This window comes from Cuculus canorus, chromosome 2 (genome assembly GCF_017976375.1).
Source record: "Cuculus canorus isolate bCucCan1 chromosome 2, bCucCan1.pri, whole genome shotgun sequence".
In the NCBI taxonomy this organism is placed as follows: Eukaryota; Metazoa; Chordata; class Aves; order Cuculiformes; family Cuculidae; genus Cuculus; species Cuculus canorus.
This window is the reverse complement of record NC_071402.1, coordinates 96,707,249-96,727,864: the sequence shown is the minus strand read 5'-3', so window position 1 is coordinate 96,727,864 and position 20,616 is coordinate 96,707,249. Positions and strand designations below refer to the sequence as shown.

The 20,616-nt window shown below is 39.8% G+C and overlaps 2 protein-coding genes across 13 annotated transcripts in view; both read right to left on the bottom strand.

Moving 5' to 3' along the window:
• CDKAL1 (CDK5 regulatory subunit associated protein 1 like 1) overlaps nt 1-12,138 on the bottom strand; it is a 413,904-nt gene extending 401,766 nt beyond the window's left edge. For 2 of the 9 annotated variants that reach the window (XM_054060494.1, XM_054060502.1), the window contains exons 1-4: nt 12,005-12,116; nt 9,783-9,827; nt 8,300-8,477; nt 6,206-6,318 (exon numbers count right to left, since the gene is read on the bottom strand). In XM_054060494.1, the coding sequence (XP_053916469.1) occupies nt 6,206-6,318; nt 8,300-8,466 (280 nt within the window). In that variant the 5' untranslated portion in view covers nt 8,467-8,477; nt 9,783-9,827; nt 12,005-12,116. Of the gene's footprint in view, nt 1-6,205; nt 6,319-8,299; nt 8,478-9,782; nt 9,828-10,309; nt 10,360-10,674; nt 10,873-11,888 lie in introns of those variants that run through there. The other 7 variants (XM_054060495.1, XM_054060500.1, XM_054060496.1 and 4 more) reach the window with 7 other exon arrangements.
• Nucleotides 12,139-17,617: 5,479 nt separating this feature from the next.
• E2F3 (E2F transcription factor 3) overlaps nt 17,618-20,616 on the bottom strand; it is a 43,708-nt gene continuing 40,709 nt past the window's right edge. The window contains exon 9 of one of the 4 annotated variants that reach the window (XM_054060381.1): nt 17,618-20,307. In XM_054060381.1, the coding sequence (XP_053916356.1) occupies nt 20,042-20,307 (266 nt within the window). In that variant the 3' untranslated portion in view covers nt 17,618-20,041. The remainder of the gene's footprint in view (nt 20,308-20,616) is intronic. The other 3 variants (XM_054060380.1, XM_054060382.1, XM_054060383.1) reach the window with 3 other exon arrangements.

Sequence of the window (20,616 nt, the reverse complement as noted above, 5' to 3'; positions counted from 1 at the left end):
TCGGAGAAAACAGAAAGACCTTCTCATCAACAGAAAAGTAGTTTGGGTTATTTTGTGTATTTTAACTCTTCTCTTCAATTAAAAAAACATTGTACAGTACCTTCTTTTCTAAACTGGCACTGCAATCACAACCATTTGAGAAGTACAATTTGAAAGCAGACTCAATTTGAGTTCTGATTGATAAGGCTAAACATCAAGCACTTAATGAGCAGCTAATAAAGATTTGTCTTTCAGCTTAAAAAAGAAGACTAAAAATACCTCACAGTGATGGTGGCTCACAGTACCCCAAAATTACACAGTAATCACTATGGTTTTTTTTACATGAAACTTACGAAACAACAGACAAGAATTACCAGCAGGGTAGAGAGAGAAAAATGGAAAGACGAACTGCTCATCCTGAGCAACTAAAAGCATACACAGGAAATGAACAGAAACCTTCGTCCAAATACTTCAGCGACCACCACACAGGCTGCAAAAAGCTTACTTTAAATTAACAAATGTACGGAATACAATAACCTGTTGAGAGATCTCTACTTTAGGACAACAAAATTAATCAAAACGTAAAATTATTACAATATTATTGTGCCATAGAAAAGTACTTTTAAAAAAACACCTAAAGCAGCAGATTCTGAATTGTGATTCACAAACATGAGTCAGTACAGTCATTGTCATTTTCTTTATTTTCCATTTGGACGAATAAAAGGGATGCATTTTTTGCTATATGAAGATGACTAAAGTCTAAGAAATCACAGTTTATGCAACACATTGAACACTAGGCAATGCCTTTGAACACTGAAGTCTACAATAGTTTGTACCACCTCATCGGCCTTTTCAACAGCAGATTAAGTAAGTTTCCTTTCATGTCTTATTTTCAACATGAGTAGATCACATTAAGTAGATTCTTAAGCAGATCACAGCATTTGTTCTTCTTTGTCTTTTTCCTTCTTTGTTGTACTCAAATTTGCTGTTTGAGTAGATGTACAGTCTTATGGATCTCTCAGCTATCTACACTGGTAAACAAAACTGACAAGTGTTTAGAAAAGTAACAAATAGAAGAAGCAATAAAAATCAGAGAATTTCTTTAACAGTATTTCAAAATATTATTTAGAGAAACTCATAAATTCTCTACAAAGAGAATTTCAGAGTTGTAAGGCATAAAGTGGACTATAAACATTAAACTTCAATAGCAACTGGCAAATCTCAGTGATCTAAGTCCTGCCAACAGATACTATAATCACAGTAAGAGAGAGAGGCACAGAAAGGAACCCATGAAAAACATGGCATCTTTCTTTCCGAAAAGCTTACAGCAAATTGCATGAGGCAGTGAAAAGGATACCTGAACAAAGAGTAGCCTAAAATTGCACAGGTAATGGGTGTCTGCAACACAACCTAATTTCTATGTGCTAAATCAAAGCCAAGCCCATCAAATTAGCTAAAAAATCACCACAGCCATTTTTGTTTCAGGAATCTCATACTACAGGAGGGAAAGGTTCCATGCTAGCATATGCATCTAAAGAGAAAAAAAAAAACAACTGTAGTGCAGATAAGCTCCTGCTGGTTTAGCTTTGCTGAATATTTCATAACAGCATTTGCTTCCTATTCATCAAAGAAAAAGTTACTGCTCATTTTTCTGGTATTTGTAATTACTAAATGTTTTCTCCCCTAGCATGCTTTACAATGACTGAGGGAATGTTTTGGACTTGAACCGTCTCAAGCCAAAATTAATTATCACAAAATAACAAGCATACCTAAATGCTTGATCCATCAAAATGATTCAAGAAGAGTGGTCCAAAAAACATTTATTCCACAGAGTCAGAAATCTAGAGATGCCAACAAATGCTAATATGACAATCCGCTTCAGAAGTTGATTCCTCCTATGTCTATACGTGTTTGGTTCCATTTTTCAGAGAGAAAGCACTGTTAAGTAGCTCACATGCAGAATTCCCTTCCCATACAAACATCTGGCTCACAGTAATTGAGCTCCCAGCTCGCTCACTTCCTCTTTTCATAGGAGGCATTACTTGTCTGTTCCATGAGTTCCTTCCTGTCTCAAAGGGAAGACTCTAGTAGGTCAGCAGGCATACCTAAATTATACAGCCAGTCATGCTGCCAAGAAACCAAAACTAGTTTTAGAACCAGGAAAGCCACCATCAGCTAGCTTATATCATTTTCAGAACAAGTAACATGGCACAGCCCTACACTGATAGCAGCTGGTCCACACATTTCTGTGTGGCTCAGACTAACAAAGGAGCTTTGTATTCCCACAGGATGGGATGCAAGATTTGTTCAGAATACCGCCTACCTTCATGCTGTAAAAGCAGATACAAAAATAGGTTCAGCTCTTCTGCTGGTTTCCCTTTACCTTTTTTTAATCTGCTGCAGTTCCCTATTTTTAATCAGCATTGCTGTTATTGCAATATCTGTATATTGGCAATTCACACTGTGCTCCCTCCCCAGAGACAGGTAGTCTTTGCTGTGAAAAACTGTAGCACAGCCTTCACGTTTTACCTTCAGAAACAGCCACTCCTGAAAGCAACAAAGGCTGCTTGTACAGAAAGAACATTTCTTCAAACAGATGAAAGACAAGAAAAGAAACAAAAAAACAAACTTCTGCATTTCCTGAACAGAGTTTAAATCAAGAACAGGGTAGAATCCATGCAATGAACAGGGCTAAGGTGTAGTATTACAGTATCTTATTCTAATCAGTCATAAAATTTTATTTCTATAATTAGAAGACATCATTATATCAAAGTTCAGCTTCAGCTAAGTGAACTTATAAGGCAAGCTGCATTATAACAGCTTCTAGTTAACAATAAAAACCTGCCTGATGCTGCTATTCTTCCTTCTATTTTTTTTAAATCTTGCAATTAGATAGAAGACACTAGAAACAGTGCTTGACCATTTCCTTTATAATGGGGCACTAACTGTAAGCAAAGGTCATATTTTATTTCCTAGAACCAGAATTTTATTCCAGCAACTCTTTAATAAGAGGTGTTGACTTAAAAGCTTAGGAAAATGTAGGAAAGAGGCTAGTGCAAACAGTTTTGTTTAAGTAATAGTTATCCAAGATGCTGCGACAACAAATAATCTTTCACCTTAGTGAATATTTCTGCCTTTTCCTGAAGTTTATAACAGTTTTATATTAAACTAATTTATTCTAGCTAGAGGTGATGACATAGAAAATAGTTCTTGCAAAACAACTTCGATTTTGTGCATAGTGTAAAAATAGTGTTACAAATAAACTTCATATTGAATAATAAAAATATTAATTTATTATTGAAACAAGAAACATTTGAAATTTTGATTATGTTAAGCAATACTCACTTCTACTGTGTAACTACTTCACTAAGTTACTGTGTAACAAAAAAAAGATTAAATCCCTTATTGGCATTCTACCTGAACTTCCCAGAAGACTTACTATAAAAAAAAAACCAAACAGCACGCTTTCTTAAAAAGGGCTTGACAAGAGATACTCAAGAAATGCTGGGAAACTTTCTCTCTACAGAGACAGACCGCAGGAGAAATAAAATATTTAGCATCTGGTGTACAACATAACTGCCACTTTGTCAAGAGCAAGACTCAGTTGTCTTTTGTCTCATTGCACACCTTTGGACAAGTGATTGCCTCCATTTTCTCCGTACCCTCCTACTGGGTACGGCTGCCTGTGACTACGAACTTCCAGGAACCTTCTCTTCTTAAGGCTAAAGAAATCCAGTCTTCCCAGTCTCTCCTCATACATCGTGTGCTCCTAAACCATCTTGGTGGACTTCCATTGGACTCACTCCGCTATATTAAGCTCTCTCTTTTCCTGGGGAGCCCACAACTGGGCCCAGGCTGGATCACTGGACACAGCAATCCAAACACTGCCTCATAAGTATCATAGGGAGCTGAAGGACCACATTCCATACACGCTGGCTACACTCTTGCTAACACAGGATGGAGTTTGTCTTTGCTACAAGAGCACATTGCTGACTCATGCTCAATTCTTGTCTACCCCAATCCCAAAATCTTTTTTCAGAAAAGCTGCTTTCTGCTCATTCTGCCCACCCTCACCTGTACCACTGGCTGGGGTTATGCCAATCCTAGGATTTTGCATTTGCTTTTCCTAAACATCACATGGTTTCCTTTAGCCCTTTTTCTAGCCTGTGAAGGTCCCTCTTAACAGGTTTCCAGCCTAACAACCACTTCCCTCATTTCAGCATAGTCTATAAACTTGATGAAGGTACTTCATCCTGCCTTCCAAGCCTATTAAAGACATTAAATACATCAGTGCCTGAGAGACATTATCAGCAATCCAAGCAGTAACAGAGCATTGTCATATGCACTTATGGCCAGAAGCATTGCTACATTGAGCAGAGCAGATGCCCTCTTCATTCATATTCTCACATACAATTACCATACTTGCAATATGAACGCTCAGTTCCAGCTTCATTAATAACCTATAAAGGAGAACATTCAATAAATGGGTTTGTAAAACTTTACTTTAGCCAGAATTTGTAGCAAATATTTTTGTCCTGTTGAACAAAAATGAAATTTCCAGAGGTCCTTAAGTGTAACAGCTTGAAACTTACTTAATTTCACAAAGAAGAAACCACACTGGGTAATTTCTACCTATCATCACAGCATTGGGGTTTCGGGATTTTTTTGTTTCACTTAATATACCTATATATCTACACACAAATAAAATAAAACAAGGCATCCATATAATGACCAGAAACTAGCAGTCAATTTAATCTACAGTTACCAGAATTACTCTGTAGGTATTCCTGTCCCAGCTACTGCAACTTTTATTCAGTTTTTAGTTCTCAGATTTAGATTCTAGATGTAGACCTATTTCTAAACTTATAAAAACTTGATTTTCTAAAAAGAGAAGGTATCAAAAATTTTAAGCAGCTCCTTCCTTCACTGCACTCCACCATTTCTACACTTCTCCCAATAAAATTCCAAATGCACAGGACAGCATCCAAATCTTGCTAAGCCAGAAGTAGCTTCTAGGATACAGTGCATTAGAGAAATTAAGGCAAAGAGAAGGTAAACTTAAAAAAAGCCGTAACAGAACTGAGAAGTCATTTGTAGTCTTACACAAACAGCTGTCACGCATCAGGCTTTCTGTAGCAGCACTCCACTTGTCTGTGAAAAGAGCATACCTACTCCAGAGTTGCACCACTAATGAAAGAATCACCTGCATTCCCTAAAACAGTTCAGCACTCGAATAATTCAGTACCTAGTTTCTACTTAGGTAAATACAGAAAGATCAACTACAGAAATAAAAAATTAGGTGTAACTATTTAAAAGTGTCATGAGATGTTCAAGAAGAGAAACAAGCATTTTGTGAAATCAGAAATAAAATACTTCAAGCAAAACATCAGGAAAGACAACTTTGCAGTGTTTCAGTGCAAGCAGAATGCAAGTTTAAATGCAAGGCAGACCAAAACCTCTATTAATGAATAAAGTTTAAATTTTGATTTTGACTAGTCATAAGCTACACAAAAGTATCCAGATAATAATTCTCCATTGAAACATTACATCAGTCTACATTTTCAGCTTTCTACAGTTTTCTTTGCATTAGGGAGATGAAAAGTGACGAGGACAACCACAAGTTTGTGGGTTTTGTTAGGGTTGGGGAGACAGACCAAGATGACAAGTGTTTTAAAATTCTTGGAAGGAAAGGAGAATAAAATTTTCAGCTCTTTCAGATGTACAAGATATAATCCTGTATGAACCCACCTCCATCACACTGATCACCCCTCCTGAAACAAAGGATCATTCACATGGAGTAGTTCACCTCTGTTCCAGCAGCAAACACACAAGTCACTGAGTGACAACACACCTCTTCCTCTCTCTATCTCACTTGGGTTGCACCAATTACAATCAGACAGACAGCTAGATTCTGCCTAAGAATTAATCTTTCACTTCCACTCTTATGAAGGCTTTTCAATTAAACTGAGTAAGCAAAATACCCACAAAAAGCACTGCATGACATCTGGCTGCTCTTGTCAGGAAAACCTAACCATTCTGAAAGCACTCACCTTGTAATCACTCTGCTTAATGCCAAAACACCTTACCTCTTCACCTTCAAATCATAAAGGAATCAAAGCGGAATTGTTAAAAGTGTAATTAAGACCAAAAACACTTAAAGGCAGCTTGACAGCTCTGAACATGCACTCAAAAAAACTGGATTATCCAACTTGTCCAATATTGCTACCTGTAATTTTGTATCCATATGCAGCCAGCTGTCCAGCCATATATTCACCATCTGAATTATTGTGAGAACACCCCCATGTACGAATCCAGATTTTCTGAGCACCGGGAATAATGCTGTCAAGTGAAAACGAATGAAAAAGTTAAAAGACGAACAAGTGTCTCCTTTAAACCCACTGAACAGACCAAATTAATTCTAATTCTCCAAATATAAAATAAGCAAAATAAACATTAACAACTCACAAAAGAGCTGGAGAAAAATATCATAATTATGTGACTTTAGGGGAGTGGGCATTAGGTCTGGCTGGGATAGATTTAATTTTCTCAAAAGCAACCCCTACGGTGCTGTGTTTTGTATTTGTGACTAAAACAGTGTTGGCAACACACCTGTGCTTAAGCTATTGTTGAACAGTGGTGCACAGTGTAAAGTCCAACTTTGCTTCTTTCTTTGCCTTAGACATTTCATCTGAAGGCTGGGCATTTGTGCCCTTGTCTCGCAGCCCTCCAATGAATGGCAGAAGAAGTAGAGCAGCAGGTGTTCCCTAAAGGCTGATCTTAGGATATTGCTTGAGGGCCTCGTCTGTGGCACCAGGTTTTAAGGGAGGGGAGGTGCAGGAGAAGCACCACTCTCCTGGCCAAGCTCACAGTCCTGATCCGGCTTCTGGGGGGAAGGAGACGCAGCAGTGGGCGCTATCTCCACCTCCCAACACCCGTCTGACTGCCCTGGCCAGACTCTCCCAAAGGAGCTTCTGCACACACATTGCAAGACCAGTTCCATGTGCTGATGGGGCACAGACTGCCCTTATAAAAGAGCTCGCAAGGAGCCACACAGGGGGCACTCACTCATCACTTCAGTGGGATCAGCCTGGACCACGCAGCCTGGAAGAAGCTGCTGCTGCAGTGACCATGTGTTCCTGAGGAACTGCTGTTGCCCATCATGTGGTGACACTTTCCTTTTTTCCTCTCTCTCTCTTTCTTTCTCTCTCTCTTTCTCTCATTTACCTTACTGTTTTCTTGACCAGCATCTGTGTGTGTCAGCTTGAATCCGAGCGAAGTTGGCTGTGTTCAAGGATCAGACTATTATCTGAACAGACTGAAATCTGTTTTCCTGCAACTTTGAGAAGTTGCACTCCCATATCTCGGCTGTGCACCTGAGTATTTTGGTCATAGCCAAAATAAAGTTTGCTTTTGATTTTCGCCCTGAGAGTCACCACTAATGTGCAGCTCCGGGATCCAGGGCATGACACACAGCATCAAAACTTTGTTTCCCACTGTGCTCCACCCTACCACAAGTAGGCTAGAAATGGGCAACAGGTTGGGAGGGAACATGGACAGAATAGCTGACCGAAATTGACCAAAAGGATAATCCATATCAGGTGACATAACGCTCAGCAGTAAAAACTGGGGGTTTGGTCTTTCCAAAGTAGCCATTGTTCTGATACTGGCTGAGCATCAGTCTGCTTGTGATGGTGATTGCTTTTGCATCACCTGGAGTTTTTCCCTACTCTTTCCTTCACTTAAACCATCTATCTCGCCTCTGCTCTTCCTAATCTCTCTGCCAGCCTTCTGGGAGGAGAGGTAAGCAAGTGACTGGGTGCCTGTTCAATCGTTGGCCAGGACCCTAGGTAATCTTGCTTGAGCAGGGGTTTGGATAAGATAACTTTCCAGAGGTCCCTGCCAACCTCAGCCCTTTTGTGATTCTCAGAATTTTGTTTGTATTTTTCATTCCAGATGTCAAAAGGCTACTCCACGACTGCATTTTGAAGAACTCTGCTTATATTTACATAATTAAAGTGAAGCAGACAATTACTCAGAAGTGTTTTACACATAAAAGCTTAAGTAAGAGGAAACATTTTTCCAGTCTGGTTATTTCATTGATCAATATCTCAGTCATAACTGATGTCTACAGAAATTTCGTTTAGGACAGAAATTTGCTTAGGATTTATTATTCGTTATCACCATGTTCTATAAACGCTATTTTACTCATTTTTGTCTTTTACATTATGACATAATGGCAACTTGCACCTTATTTTAAGAAGCTAACAGCATACCCAAGATGTTATAAAAGCAACAAGATAGGGTCAATGGAATAATTTACCTGTCACTTGGGGGATCATCATCTGTCTGAATGTTTTTTTGTGAATTGCGTTTTCGCACTTTTGGAAAAACATTCTTTCTTACAAACTCCCGATCATGTGGCTTCAAATCTTCTGCTGACACAATATCTTCAATATCTTCAAGCACTGAATCACAGGCAGCAGGCATCTTCACAAGGCCTTAGAGAAGACTGGTATTAGCAACATTTGAATACAAAACCTAGACCTACTCTCTCCTATGTATGCTCTCACAAAAAAACGCCAGATATACTTCTACATATTCCTCCAACACATCATACATATAACTGATACTAAGCTCATAAAAACAATCAACAAGTCAGGGATATTTCCTGATGCCCTCTACCCCTGCAATCCCTCAAACAACGGCAGGGAGAAAGCCACAAAACAGATTTATTTATTTTTAATAATCAGTAACTTGTCATCTTTTACCTCAAAAACCCTGCAGCTCCTCTGACATGACATATCCAAGAAATAAGTATTCTTAGTCCTGTCAGGCATCATAGTGAAATAATGAATTCATGTTATATAATAGACATGCTTTCCACAAGAAAGTGTGTGCACACGTGTGTGTGTGTGTGTGTGTGTGTGTGTGTAAATATATCTCCCAGGATATGCTAAAGGAGCCTATTAAAAAAAAGCCACTGCACTAATTACACACTTCACACACTTGCATGCAATTTTAGACAAGAACAAAGACTGGTTTCCATCAGAAACTTGGGTATGTATATGTCTCAAAAGCTTACTAAGAAAATCACATAAGGACATTTCTCAGGTTTTACAGCCACAGATAAACATTTGTCTAACTAACAGTGGAGAACAAAACAAACAAGGCTTTAATTTCTTTAAAACCAGATTACAGGAACATAAAATTCAGGCTACTGGCATACAAAATATCTTCAGATGTTGCAAATGAATTATTCAAGAGCTTAAGAAGTTAAACACCTGTGCATTTTCCTAGTAGGAGTGCTTCAGTCAATCTTGCAAAATAGACTTCAAAATAAAACTTCATATAACCTGAACCATTTCACATCTGCATTTAACTTAAAAAGGAGTATAATGTCCTTATAAGGAATATAATGTCCATATAAGGAATATAAGGAATAATAAAGAGACAGATATTGTACATGACAGATATTTAATCATTTAGCATTCTTCCTGATCAAAAATCCCGGGATCTATAAAAAACACAGCAAAGGAATGAACAGAAACAAAAGCCTATGAAAAGTCAAGCAATAAAGAATATTGGAGGGGAAGTGACATCCCTTATGCTACTTTATACCACTTGTGGTATGTACAAATAGACAAAGTTATCAACTCAATACAGGAAAGAAACAAAAGGGTTTGATTTGTTGCTTTTTCTCTCAGAAAAATAACTGATATAATGGAGCAGCTAGCAAAACAAATAAGCTTAGTTTATTTCATTGGCCTACAAAAGAAAGAATATAGCCAAAATAAAATTCATACCTTTTACCTTTTTAAGCGTGGTCTAACTCCTGTTGGATAAAAATCCTGGGAGGTGAAGAAGAAAAAAAAAAAAATATGGCATGAACATACAAAACTCGCAGACAAAAAAACATAAGTCTGTGTTATTGTCCAACAAGTATCCTTCCCCCCTCTACAGAAATTTGTTTCTTGCTCAGTTTGACCTCACTAAGACTGGGTACACTGCTGACTGACTGACAAGGTGCAATGGTGGCCACATTTTTTTCTGTCTTTCTCTGAGCAGAGGCACTCATCTTTTTATCCTTCTTTGACAGTCTTTTTTTGTCATAGTCTAACGTATTTAAGTTCTCTCAGACTCTTCCTCCTCCAGATTTTGTCTTCAATCAGGAGTTTAAATTTTTGAATGAATGAAAGGAAAAGACTGACACAGAAAATGCAGATTTGTAAGTTTCATTTCCTTCAAGAGATTAACAGTAACTTTTAGCTAAATACATTCTTTTTATTTTTAATTACAAAGACAGCAGATTACTCAATATCTGCAGTAGTACCTGACGCGTGCATGAGATCTCTTCTTCACAAATACATACGGACTCTGACAGATTGACTGAAATAAGAGGCAATAAAATTATAGAACCATGGAATCGTTCTGTTGGAGAAGACCTTAGAGATCATCAAGTCCAACCGTACCTGTCCACTACTAAACCATATCCCTAAGCACTTCATCTACCCATCTTTTAAATACCTCCAGTGATGCTGACCCAACCACTTTCCTGGGTAGCCTGTTCCAATGCCTGATAACCCTTTCAGTCAAGAGATTTTTTCCAATATCAAACCAGAACCTCCCCTAGCCCAGCTTGAGGCCATTCCCCCTTGTCCTATCACCTGTCACTTGGGAGAAGAGACCAACACCCACCTTGCTATAACCTCCTTTCAGGCAGTTGTAGACAGCGATAAGGTCTCCCTGCAGCCTCCTATTCTCCAGGCTGAACAACCCCAGTTCCCTCGGCCACCTCTCATAAAACTTGTGCTTCAGCCCCTTCACCAGCTTCATTGCCCTTCCACGGAGCTGCTCCAGCATCTCAACATCCTTCTTGTACCGAGGGGCCCAAAACTGAATTCAGTATTTAAGGTGCAAGTTAACGTATTGGTATTATACTGTCAAGTTGTACTTACAGAACGCTACTCTTTAAAAATTCATGTTAGTAACCAAAAACCACTGAAGTATCTTTAACGTCTTGACACAAACAAAATTTCTCTTGCCCCAGTCTATTTCAACAGCCCTCCTCAACCTTCTTAAAGATACCAACAGTGTGCTTCTTTCCACTGAGAAAACTCTCACCCATGTGGAAGAGGGCCGTTCTTTATTTACCAGGCTATTTACCAACAGGCATCTCCAGTAAAGCCCAGGCCTTTTATCCACAGGCTCGCATACAGCGGAACAAAACTAGATCGCCAATGTAAGACACAGACAAATGTGCAGAGGCATACACACACAGATACACCCAGACACACTCACACCCCTGCCCACACACCCACATCCACCCAGTGACACCGAATCACCCACCCAGACACTCACCCAGAGAAACCAACACACACGCAGAGACAGACACCACCACACACAGACACGCAGAGACACAGGCACACACATACACACACATGCAGCAACAGAGACACACGCACACAGACACAAGCACGCACACAAGCAGACACACAAACGCACAGATGAATGCACAGACACACACAAAGACACACACACAGACGTACACACCGACACACGTGTGGGCATACGTGCAGACACCCACACACGCACAGACTTAGATACGTTCGCGGACACGAACGTGCACACACACAGATATATACGCACTCACAGATGCCCCCACGCACAGACATACATACATTCACAGACACACACGTACGGACACCCATGCGCAGGCACAGACACACTCCCGCAGACACCCACGCGCACAGAGACCCGCACGCACAGAAACACATGCACCCCGATCCCTCCCGCCCGGCTCGGTTCCCCCCAGCCCCGCAGCGCCCCTCCCAACCCCGCGGGCCCCCGAGCAGCGACGCGGCCTCCGCCATCCCCGGGGATTCCCGCCCGGGGCCCTCTCACGGCTTTACCGGGAGGCCGCGCGGGGGACAGCGGCAGCGCGGGGGACAGCGGCAGCGCGGGAGGAGGCAACGCAACCGAGCGAGGGAAGGGGCCCGGGAGGGCTGGCGGCGCACCCCACTCTCACCCGCTCCGCCGCTCAGCTGGGCTCCGCCATCGCGCGCGCCCGACCGCACGCGCAGCAGCGACGGGGACCGATAGCAGCCAAAAAGTCCGCCCGCCGACAGCGCGGAGCGACGGCAGCCGGTAGAAGCCAAAAGAGTCTACCCGCGGATAGCGCGGCGGTGCCACGTGAAGGCCCCGCGGCGCGCGCCCAGAGGCACCAAAACATAAAGAAAGCTATGAACTGTAGTCGAAAAAAAGATAAAACGCTTGGTTTATACGTGTCTTCGCTTTGGTTTTCAGGGAGATCCCAGTTGTTCCACCGGAAGCAAAGGAAGATTTCCAAATTTACTCACATGTCATTCAGTGAGCACCAATTAAAGATGTAAAAAAAAAAAAAAACAAAAACAAAGCCTTAATCTTAGTATTATGCACATAACATCTCATTTGTTGTTTATTGCCACTCATTCATGAATATGATGAATCCACAAAAGCAGAGTGATTGCCCTGCAGAGGACTTGGAGGTGCTGGGCGATGAGAAGCTAGACATGAGCCAGCAATGTGCGCTCGCAGCCCAGAAACTAATCGTGTCTGGGGCAGCATCAAAAGAAGCGTGGCCAGCAGGGTGAGGGAGGGGATTCTGCCCCTCTATTCCTCTCTTGTGAGACCTCCTCTGGAGTATTGTGTCCTGTTCTGGAATCCTCAACGTAAGAAGGAGATGGAGCTGTTGGAACTGGTACAGATGAGGGCTACAAAGATGATCAGAGGGCTGGAGCACCTTCCCTACAAGGAAAGGCTGACAGAGTTGGTTGTTCATCCTGGAGAAGAGAAGGCTCTGAGGAGACCATAGAGCGACCTTCCAGAACCTGAAGGGGCTACAAGAAAGCTGTGGAGGGACTGTTTACAAAGGTTTGTAGTGATAGGACTAGGGGCAATGGCTATAAACTGGAGAGGCACAGATTTAGACTAGGCATGAGGAAGAAATTCTTCACAATGAGTGTGTTGAGGCACTGGCAGAGATTTCCCAGGGAAGTTGTGGCTGCCCCATCCCTGGAGGTGTTCAAGGCCAGGTTGGATGAGGCCTTAGGCAGCCTGATCTAGTGGGATGGCCCTTCCCATGGCAGGGGGGTTGGAACTGGATGATCTTTAAGGTCACTTTTAACCTAAACTACTCTATGATTCTATGGTTTCATGGGAACAAAGCTTTCAGGAAATTAGAAAAAAAAATTTAAATGAAAATAGTTTTGAATGATTTTTTACAGAACTGGTGAGTGGAACTGTTTCTCCTTAGAAAAGAAAAACAGAAGAGAGAAAGTTTAACAGGTAGAAAAAAGATTACTAGAGACTTGTCTTGGACTTAATGAGACTGGGAAAAATTTAAATGTGAGAATTTAGATTGGATTTGGGGAAAAAAAAACATCCATGGAGGTGTTCAAACACATGTTGACGTGGCACCCTGTGGCATGATTTAGTAGGCATAGTGGTGTTGGGCTGATGGTTGGACCTGATGATCAGAAGAGGTCTTTTCCAGACTTAATGATTCTGTGAAAGCAGCAGCAGGCTTGCCGCCCCCCCAAATAAGAGGGTGCCTGTCAGTCGGCCAGCAGAATGCTGCTTGCTTGAGCCAAGTGCTCAGGTCGCTGTCTGGGGCTGTGCTCCAGCAGCGTGGCAGATTAGGACACAGGAGTTAAGATCCACACAGCTCAGGTTGCCAGGCTGCTGTTGCTGCTGCCGTACAGGAGACATGGCTGTGGTGAGACTGGAGGTGAAGGCATGGAGCTGGAAGTGGTGTTCTGTTCAGCAGTGCACAGTGGCTGTGTTTGAAGCACAGATTAACTGGCACCAGGGCATCTGCTGAGCACCAAGGCTGTATGTCCTTTGCTTGAGTTTCATTTCTCCAAATCCTTGAAGTCTAACTTCTATTTTAATTGAAAACTAGGCACACTAGTACGTAGCCAGTTAAAACAGTTTGATTCTGATGTATCTGATCCAAATAATTATGAGTTATTTATTCCTGTCATGATTACAACAGTTCTTTATTTTTAATCATTATTTTCTTCAAAATACAATGCTAGCAGTGACTTTGTTGTTTAGTCTGGAAGACATTGGTCAAAATATTTAAAATTAGATGGCTAAAGTTTCTGACATTGTTTTCTTCCAGTTTAGGGCTAGGAGCACTTTTTCTGATCAATATTTTCGAAGACAGTAGTCTGTGTTTTTAAACTAGGCTGCCTAATGCAGGGGCTCTAAGCAGACCAATTGTTAACTGTATAGTTTTCTTGTAAAAAAAAAAGCATTACAGAGGATGAGCATAATATTATTGCTTTGGTTTTAATATTCACAGTTTACCTTAAAAGTTTTTTATATTGCACATCTTTATTTTATTTTTGGGTAGCCTGCTTTGGAATATAAAAATCATCATGTCTTGTAATTGCATTTTGAACATTAAGTTACTCTCTTTAGAAGAAGCCTTTGGAATCATTAGTTTGTTCTCCAGATCTCAGATCATAGTCTCCCTTGAATTGGAAGGAAAGTGAATGAAAGCCCTGAGTTTATTCCATAGTAGGCCTACTGGTCTGCTAGCAGATAAAACTTGGCAGCTTCTACCTATGAATATCAGTTCCCCCCTCTCTTTTTTCTTAAAAACTGGTGCTTGTATTATATCTGACACTCATCTGACAATGTTCATAGGCCAAAAAAGGATAACAGTAAGAACAAAGTAACAGCAGAGATTTGAAGAGGAAAATTGGGACAGAAAGAAACAAGTGCTTCATTTAAATCAGTCTTTGAGAACAAATCGTTCTAGCTAGAACTGATCACTAATAATATCACCCTGGCCTCATGACCGTGTCATTATTAGAGCTAAAGATACATTTGCCTTTGTGATTGGCCTTTGTTTAAGCACACAAGTACTTTTCAGAGATACTCTCAGTTAGACAGTGAGTGATGTGTAATTCATTATTTTTGCAGCATTTTTAGCTGAGAAAAAAAATGCAGGAAAATATCTCAAAATCAGTAATTGCATTAATATGTTTTGGACATATTCCTTCATAGTATGGTATAAGTCATCCTTAATGCGTCAGTAAGTAAAGATATTTTTATATATTATCAATCAGTATTTTAACTGCTTCCTGATAAGGTTAACGATTGTCTTCCTTTTCAGTTTGCCAGATATTTCAAGTGCAGTCCTTTAATTCAGCATCTCTGTTCTGAGAGCATTGCGGTACCCCACAATTATCTTGACTAGCCAAGTGTTACCTCTCTGGTTAAACAAAACTGGGCAGCCATCAGTGCTGTTTTATGGTTGACTGAAAAAGCAAAGCACAGATAGCTTGCTAGACATAGCCAAAAATCTCCAGATGGCCAAGACTGACAAAATGCTGCATGTTAGGGGGAGGCAGTGAGCACCAAGAGCAGCTTCTAGGCAGGAATAACCCATGAGTCCATACCTAGTGACATAAATAGGCCATGCTGATCATCATGATCCGTCAGTCCTTACTTTGTCCCGCTGCCAAGAATTCATAATATCAAGGAGCCCTTATGCCAGCACAATCCTATTCAGTCCTAGGATGTAGCCACAACATAGAAGGCACAAATCTAAATTGCTTTGTAGCATATTTATAATAACAAATCAAGCTGCGTGCAGCCTGCTGGCAGTGCAGCAGGTAGCAAAGGAAGAAGGTGATTCCCTACCACCTCCCAACTGCAGGAAGAAAGCTTATCTATAGCTCCCTAGAAAAAACACGTTTAAGAGACAGTGACTGGCAGTACACGTCCCAGTACTTGACTTTTACAATAAACATGGCAATAAACATGCTCCAGTTCCCTGAATGTCCAAAGGACAGCTTTAGAATCCATCCTTTCCAAGCCACTTGCATACCATACTTCTTGCTCTTCAAGGGTGGCATACTTCAAGACGGCAGCCTCAGGCTAGGTTATAATCCTAAGTCATTACAGGTTTTGCAGGAGTAGGTTGCTGGAAAATGCAAAACCTACTAGGAGAATAAAATACAAACCTCAGTTTTAGCTCGTGGTTAGTTGTTTCAGAGCATCTCAGCTAACATCCTTAGGGAAGGGAAACAGTCAGGGAAGGAAGGGCCCAGTTTTTATATGACCTTATTCTCTGATAACTAACAGTCAGTTGTGGGTGGAAAAGTAAGTGGAAAGGCATGCAGGAAAAAAATGGTGAGTCCTAAAGTTAGATACAAGAAATTAGATTTCTTCCTCTCTTCCTCCAATTTAGGAGAATCTGGCTGTTCATTTGTCAGCAACATTCACCTGTACATGGAACTGATAGCAACCTGTTTTTTTTTTCTGTTAGATATGACCCTTCCTCTGTGTCAAGTTTTAGAAAGTAAAAAGTGGTTAATGAAACTCCCAGACTTAATAAAAGCAAAGCATTTTCCTGATCTGTGCTTAGCTGTAATGTCCAGGCAGATCTCACTTCAGCAAGAAAAGCAGAATGGGGAGATGAGTTCTACTTGATTATGCTTTTGTTAATCACTCCATTCACTTTGCTATAGAAGCTCCTGGTTCACCTGATCTTCAGAATTATTGGCTCAGGAGCACCCAGACATTGTGAGTTAACTGTGTCATATACAGAAAACAATGGCATAAACTGCTAAATTTGGTGCTTCTACACACGTAGAAATGTCTAATGCTACAAAAGGTAGCTTGTGTACTTCCTTTCCACAACAGCGATATCCATGTCTGTATGAAGATTCCATCAGGTATAACTCAAAAAAGAATAGAAAGTGATGGTGTCTGTCATTTGTAGGTGAACAAGATCTCACTGTAGGAGAACAGTAGGTTCTCAAGGGCAGGAACTCCCTTTTATTTAAAAAACTCCCGAGTGTAAAGGAGTGCATAGCAGCCTATAATTCAGGCCGGTTTTGACAGATTTCTGAGAATCCTTTTCCATCTGCTGGGAGCCAAGGAATTCAGCACATACAGGTCCCAATAAAACCTCCTCGAAGCTAATGCTTTTATGCTGAATAATGTTGAGGTACACTATGCTAGCTCAGGGCAGCAAAATTAAGTATTTTGACTGACTGAGTTTTTTTCTCCTGCAACTCAGTAAATCCAGAGTTTGTAAAGGAGATACAGAGAGCAGAAGAGAGAGGGAAGAAAAATGATATGAAAACTGGCGATTGGTAACAGATTCTAGGGGCAAATAAGAAAGTGCTTATGGCAGCCATAGAAGAAACTGAGAACAGGCCGGGGAGCTTTGACAGTTAGGAGAGAAATAGGACATCTACTGTCATCTCTGCTTCAAAAGGAGATCAGAGAACACAGTCCTCTAGCCTTCCTTTATTATTTATTGAGAATATAGAACAAAGGATCTTCATCATAATCTTCCTTTCCGTACTACCGCGTGCAGAAGTCTGGACAGGTGCTTAAAGAGAGAAAATAGTAGCCTTCTCCTTGTGTGCAGGGAATATGACAGGAGACAAGACTTGCTTAGAAGTGCAACATTTAAGCAAACAGCCATATTACTATGATTTTATTAACCAGATAGTTTATTTTCTTTTAGTAACAGAAGAGCATGCTTCTGGAAAAGTGCAGCACCATGACCAGAAAGGGAGTACAAGTTTGTAAATGCACATCTGGTGCAAGAGACTGTTGCAGATTACACAAGTAAACAGAACTCCTTTGCAAAGCTACTATTAGGAGACTTCTGGAGACTTATCAGCAGGAAGGTTAAACAGATCCTCAACTACTACGTTCATGTCATTTAATCCTAGAATAACGCAGTTTCTCTGAAGTTTGCAAGGATTATGTTCATAATTCATATGGGAGGGGATAAATAAAAATAAACCTCTATTACACCAGCTTCTGGCTCTCCTACTATGTCTCTTTACATGTTTTGTCTTCTTGTTTCACTCTGGCTTAAAAAAAAAAAGCACCAAACCCTGAACTTATTGTTAGCATAATCTAAAAAATGGGATTGAAACATCTGGTATCAAATGAGCGTGAGCACTAATAATGAAAATAATAACAGTTTGGTTGCAAGAAGCAACATGATAGGGACCATGAATTAGAAGAACTTAAATCGCCATATACAAATCTAAACTCTTTAAAAAATCCTTTTTATTGATTCATTACCATACAAAATTTCTTCAAATTACATCCATCTGAAGTGGTAAGATCACAGCTAGAGAACAGGTCATCCTTTAATAAACCTATTTACAAAACTCACCATAAAAGCTATTTTTGTTGCTTTTTTTTTTTTTTACATTATTTTACAGAGTTTTTTTAAACTAGCATACAATGCAAAGCTAAATTAGATTAGTATTTTGCCCACGCACATTGGGACAAGTGTTTAATTTGTACAAAAAAAGATGGTCTGTGTTAGTCTTCATTTTCTCTTCCCCCGCAAAAGTGCCCCTTTGTCTTGCTACTCTTCCTGCTTACACAACTTTTACTTTCCTCTTCCACAAGACGAAAACTTTAAATACTACAATTTTATTTACAGATCCACATCTAAAAAAACTCTTAAAAAATTACAAACCAGCTAGAAAATATTCTGGCAGTGTTTACAAATTAATTCTATTGTACAAAACTGCTAGATAACTAAAGTGTGAGTTGAGAACATACATCAACTTAAATACAACTGCTGAATGATCTATGCACACATTTGTACATATAAACACACACTTAACACTGTTTAACAGTTCTTTAGGTGTTGCTCTTTATACATTTGTTATATCCCAAAACTCACACAGTCATACAGTTTTCTTATTGGACTTCTTGCCTTTTCATGTGTGAGCTTTCATAGCAGCAACTCAATGGTACCAGAAAACCTGTATATATAATATTCTACTACAGTACAAATAGTACTAATTTTCTGAGTATGTCAGATAAGCACAACAGTAATGATAAACAAAAGGATTATACGGGCATCATCTAATCAACATTACATTAATTTAGCCCAGAACATGGCAACATATTTTACACTCAAAAAAAAAAAAAAGTTATTTAAGACTTCTTAGAATTCCTTTCACATTCAAAAAATAAATATTGGTACTATACTATACTAACAAAGATCTTCAAAAAATAAATGCAATTCAGTTGATGTGGTACTTAATTCTGTACTTTGGAAAAAAATTAGTTCCATTTTGCTGGCGAAGAGAATTATAAAAAGCTGTAAGCAGAGGAAGCTAACCCACTGAGATAAATATGATATATTGAACAAAGCTTGGCATAAGTGTTTTCCATAGAGGGAAAAAACCCACAGTGCATCTCTAGTAGGCACTTAACACAAAGCCCCACTTAGTACCACAAAAATTCATGTACCAGTTCTAATGCACACTGGGGGCAGTAAAATTGAACTGTGCATCTTCGTTCTAGTTTAAAAAAACAACCAACAAAACCTACTTTCACACACGCACACAAACATTTTTAAAAATCTGTAATCACTACGAGAAGTGGCAGAACTTTATACTTTTCAATATTTGCAATATACACTACATTTACAGTGTATTTTTTTTTTATTAAAAGCTTTTAAGGACATAAGTATTTGACCTCATAATGAGACATATACACAGCTCAAAATGAGCATTATGACAGCAATTTAAACATTCCCACAAGTAGCTGAAGAATTCCCATTTCATACTTTTGCATTACTTCATATTTACGTTCACTGCAGGTACAATCCATGTTACTCAAAAGACATGCATTCTCTGCAGAAGGCACGACCTGAAATACTATTAGAAAATTGTTACTGAGGACTAAACCAGTTCATTGAGCCCTTCTCCGTAAGCCCACTAGTCACAGTAAGCAGAGACTCAGGGAGTGTGAAGATAAAATGTTTATGGTCACCTGCTTGCACTTGGTGATGCACAAAGTGCTGGAGCTCAGGGTCAAGGAGAAGGCCTTGCTGTAAAAGCCTTCACTTGTTGTTTGTAGTATTTTAGGGAGTATTCAATTAAAATATCAGCAGTGTTCAAGGGCCTAGTTTATTTAAAAATGCTATTTCATAGTATGGAGTGGACAACTCCGAATGATGGCAGTTTTTTGATTCCATTAAAAACACCATATAGATACGGACAGCATTTAAGAATCAGCTGTATATAAATTCATCCACCAATGAAGGAAGCTTCTCTAAATCATAAGCATCAAAGAGGTCACTGATGCCTTCTTCATCCCCGAGGCTCAGCAAATAATCTTCCTGAAGCAGAGGTGGCAGCAAATTCACAAATGGTCCTTCAAAGTTTGAGGGAATTTGGTCCTCTGTCTGCTGGAGAAGGTTGGCTGGAGAAGCCAGTGGAGAGATAGTTGCCATATTTACAGAGCAGTCACCTTGTCCTGAGTTAGCAGAAGCCACTTCTGTAATGGGGTGGGGAAGAGGAATAAAGATGACATATTTAATCTCATTACAAATATTAGACACAGATGAAATAAAGTAGTCACCACATAAAGGGCCTTTCATAAAGCATCATTTCAACAATAAGGCCTCCAGATAATTGTTTTAGGTATGTTAAAAGGCTTCTAAAAAATACTCATATCACTATCACCACTGACTTTTCTACTAAAAAACTATTTTACAAGGTTCAAACAACTAATGGAGGAAAGAATATAAAATCAAGTGTAGTGACATTCCCATTTTTTTGGTGGAGTTCATAGTCAAAGCGAAAA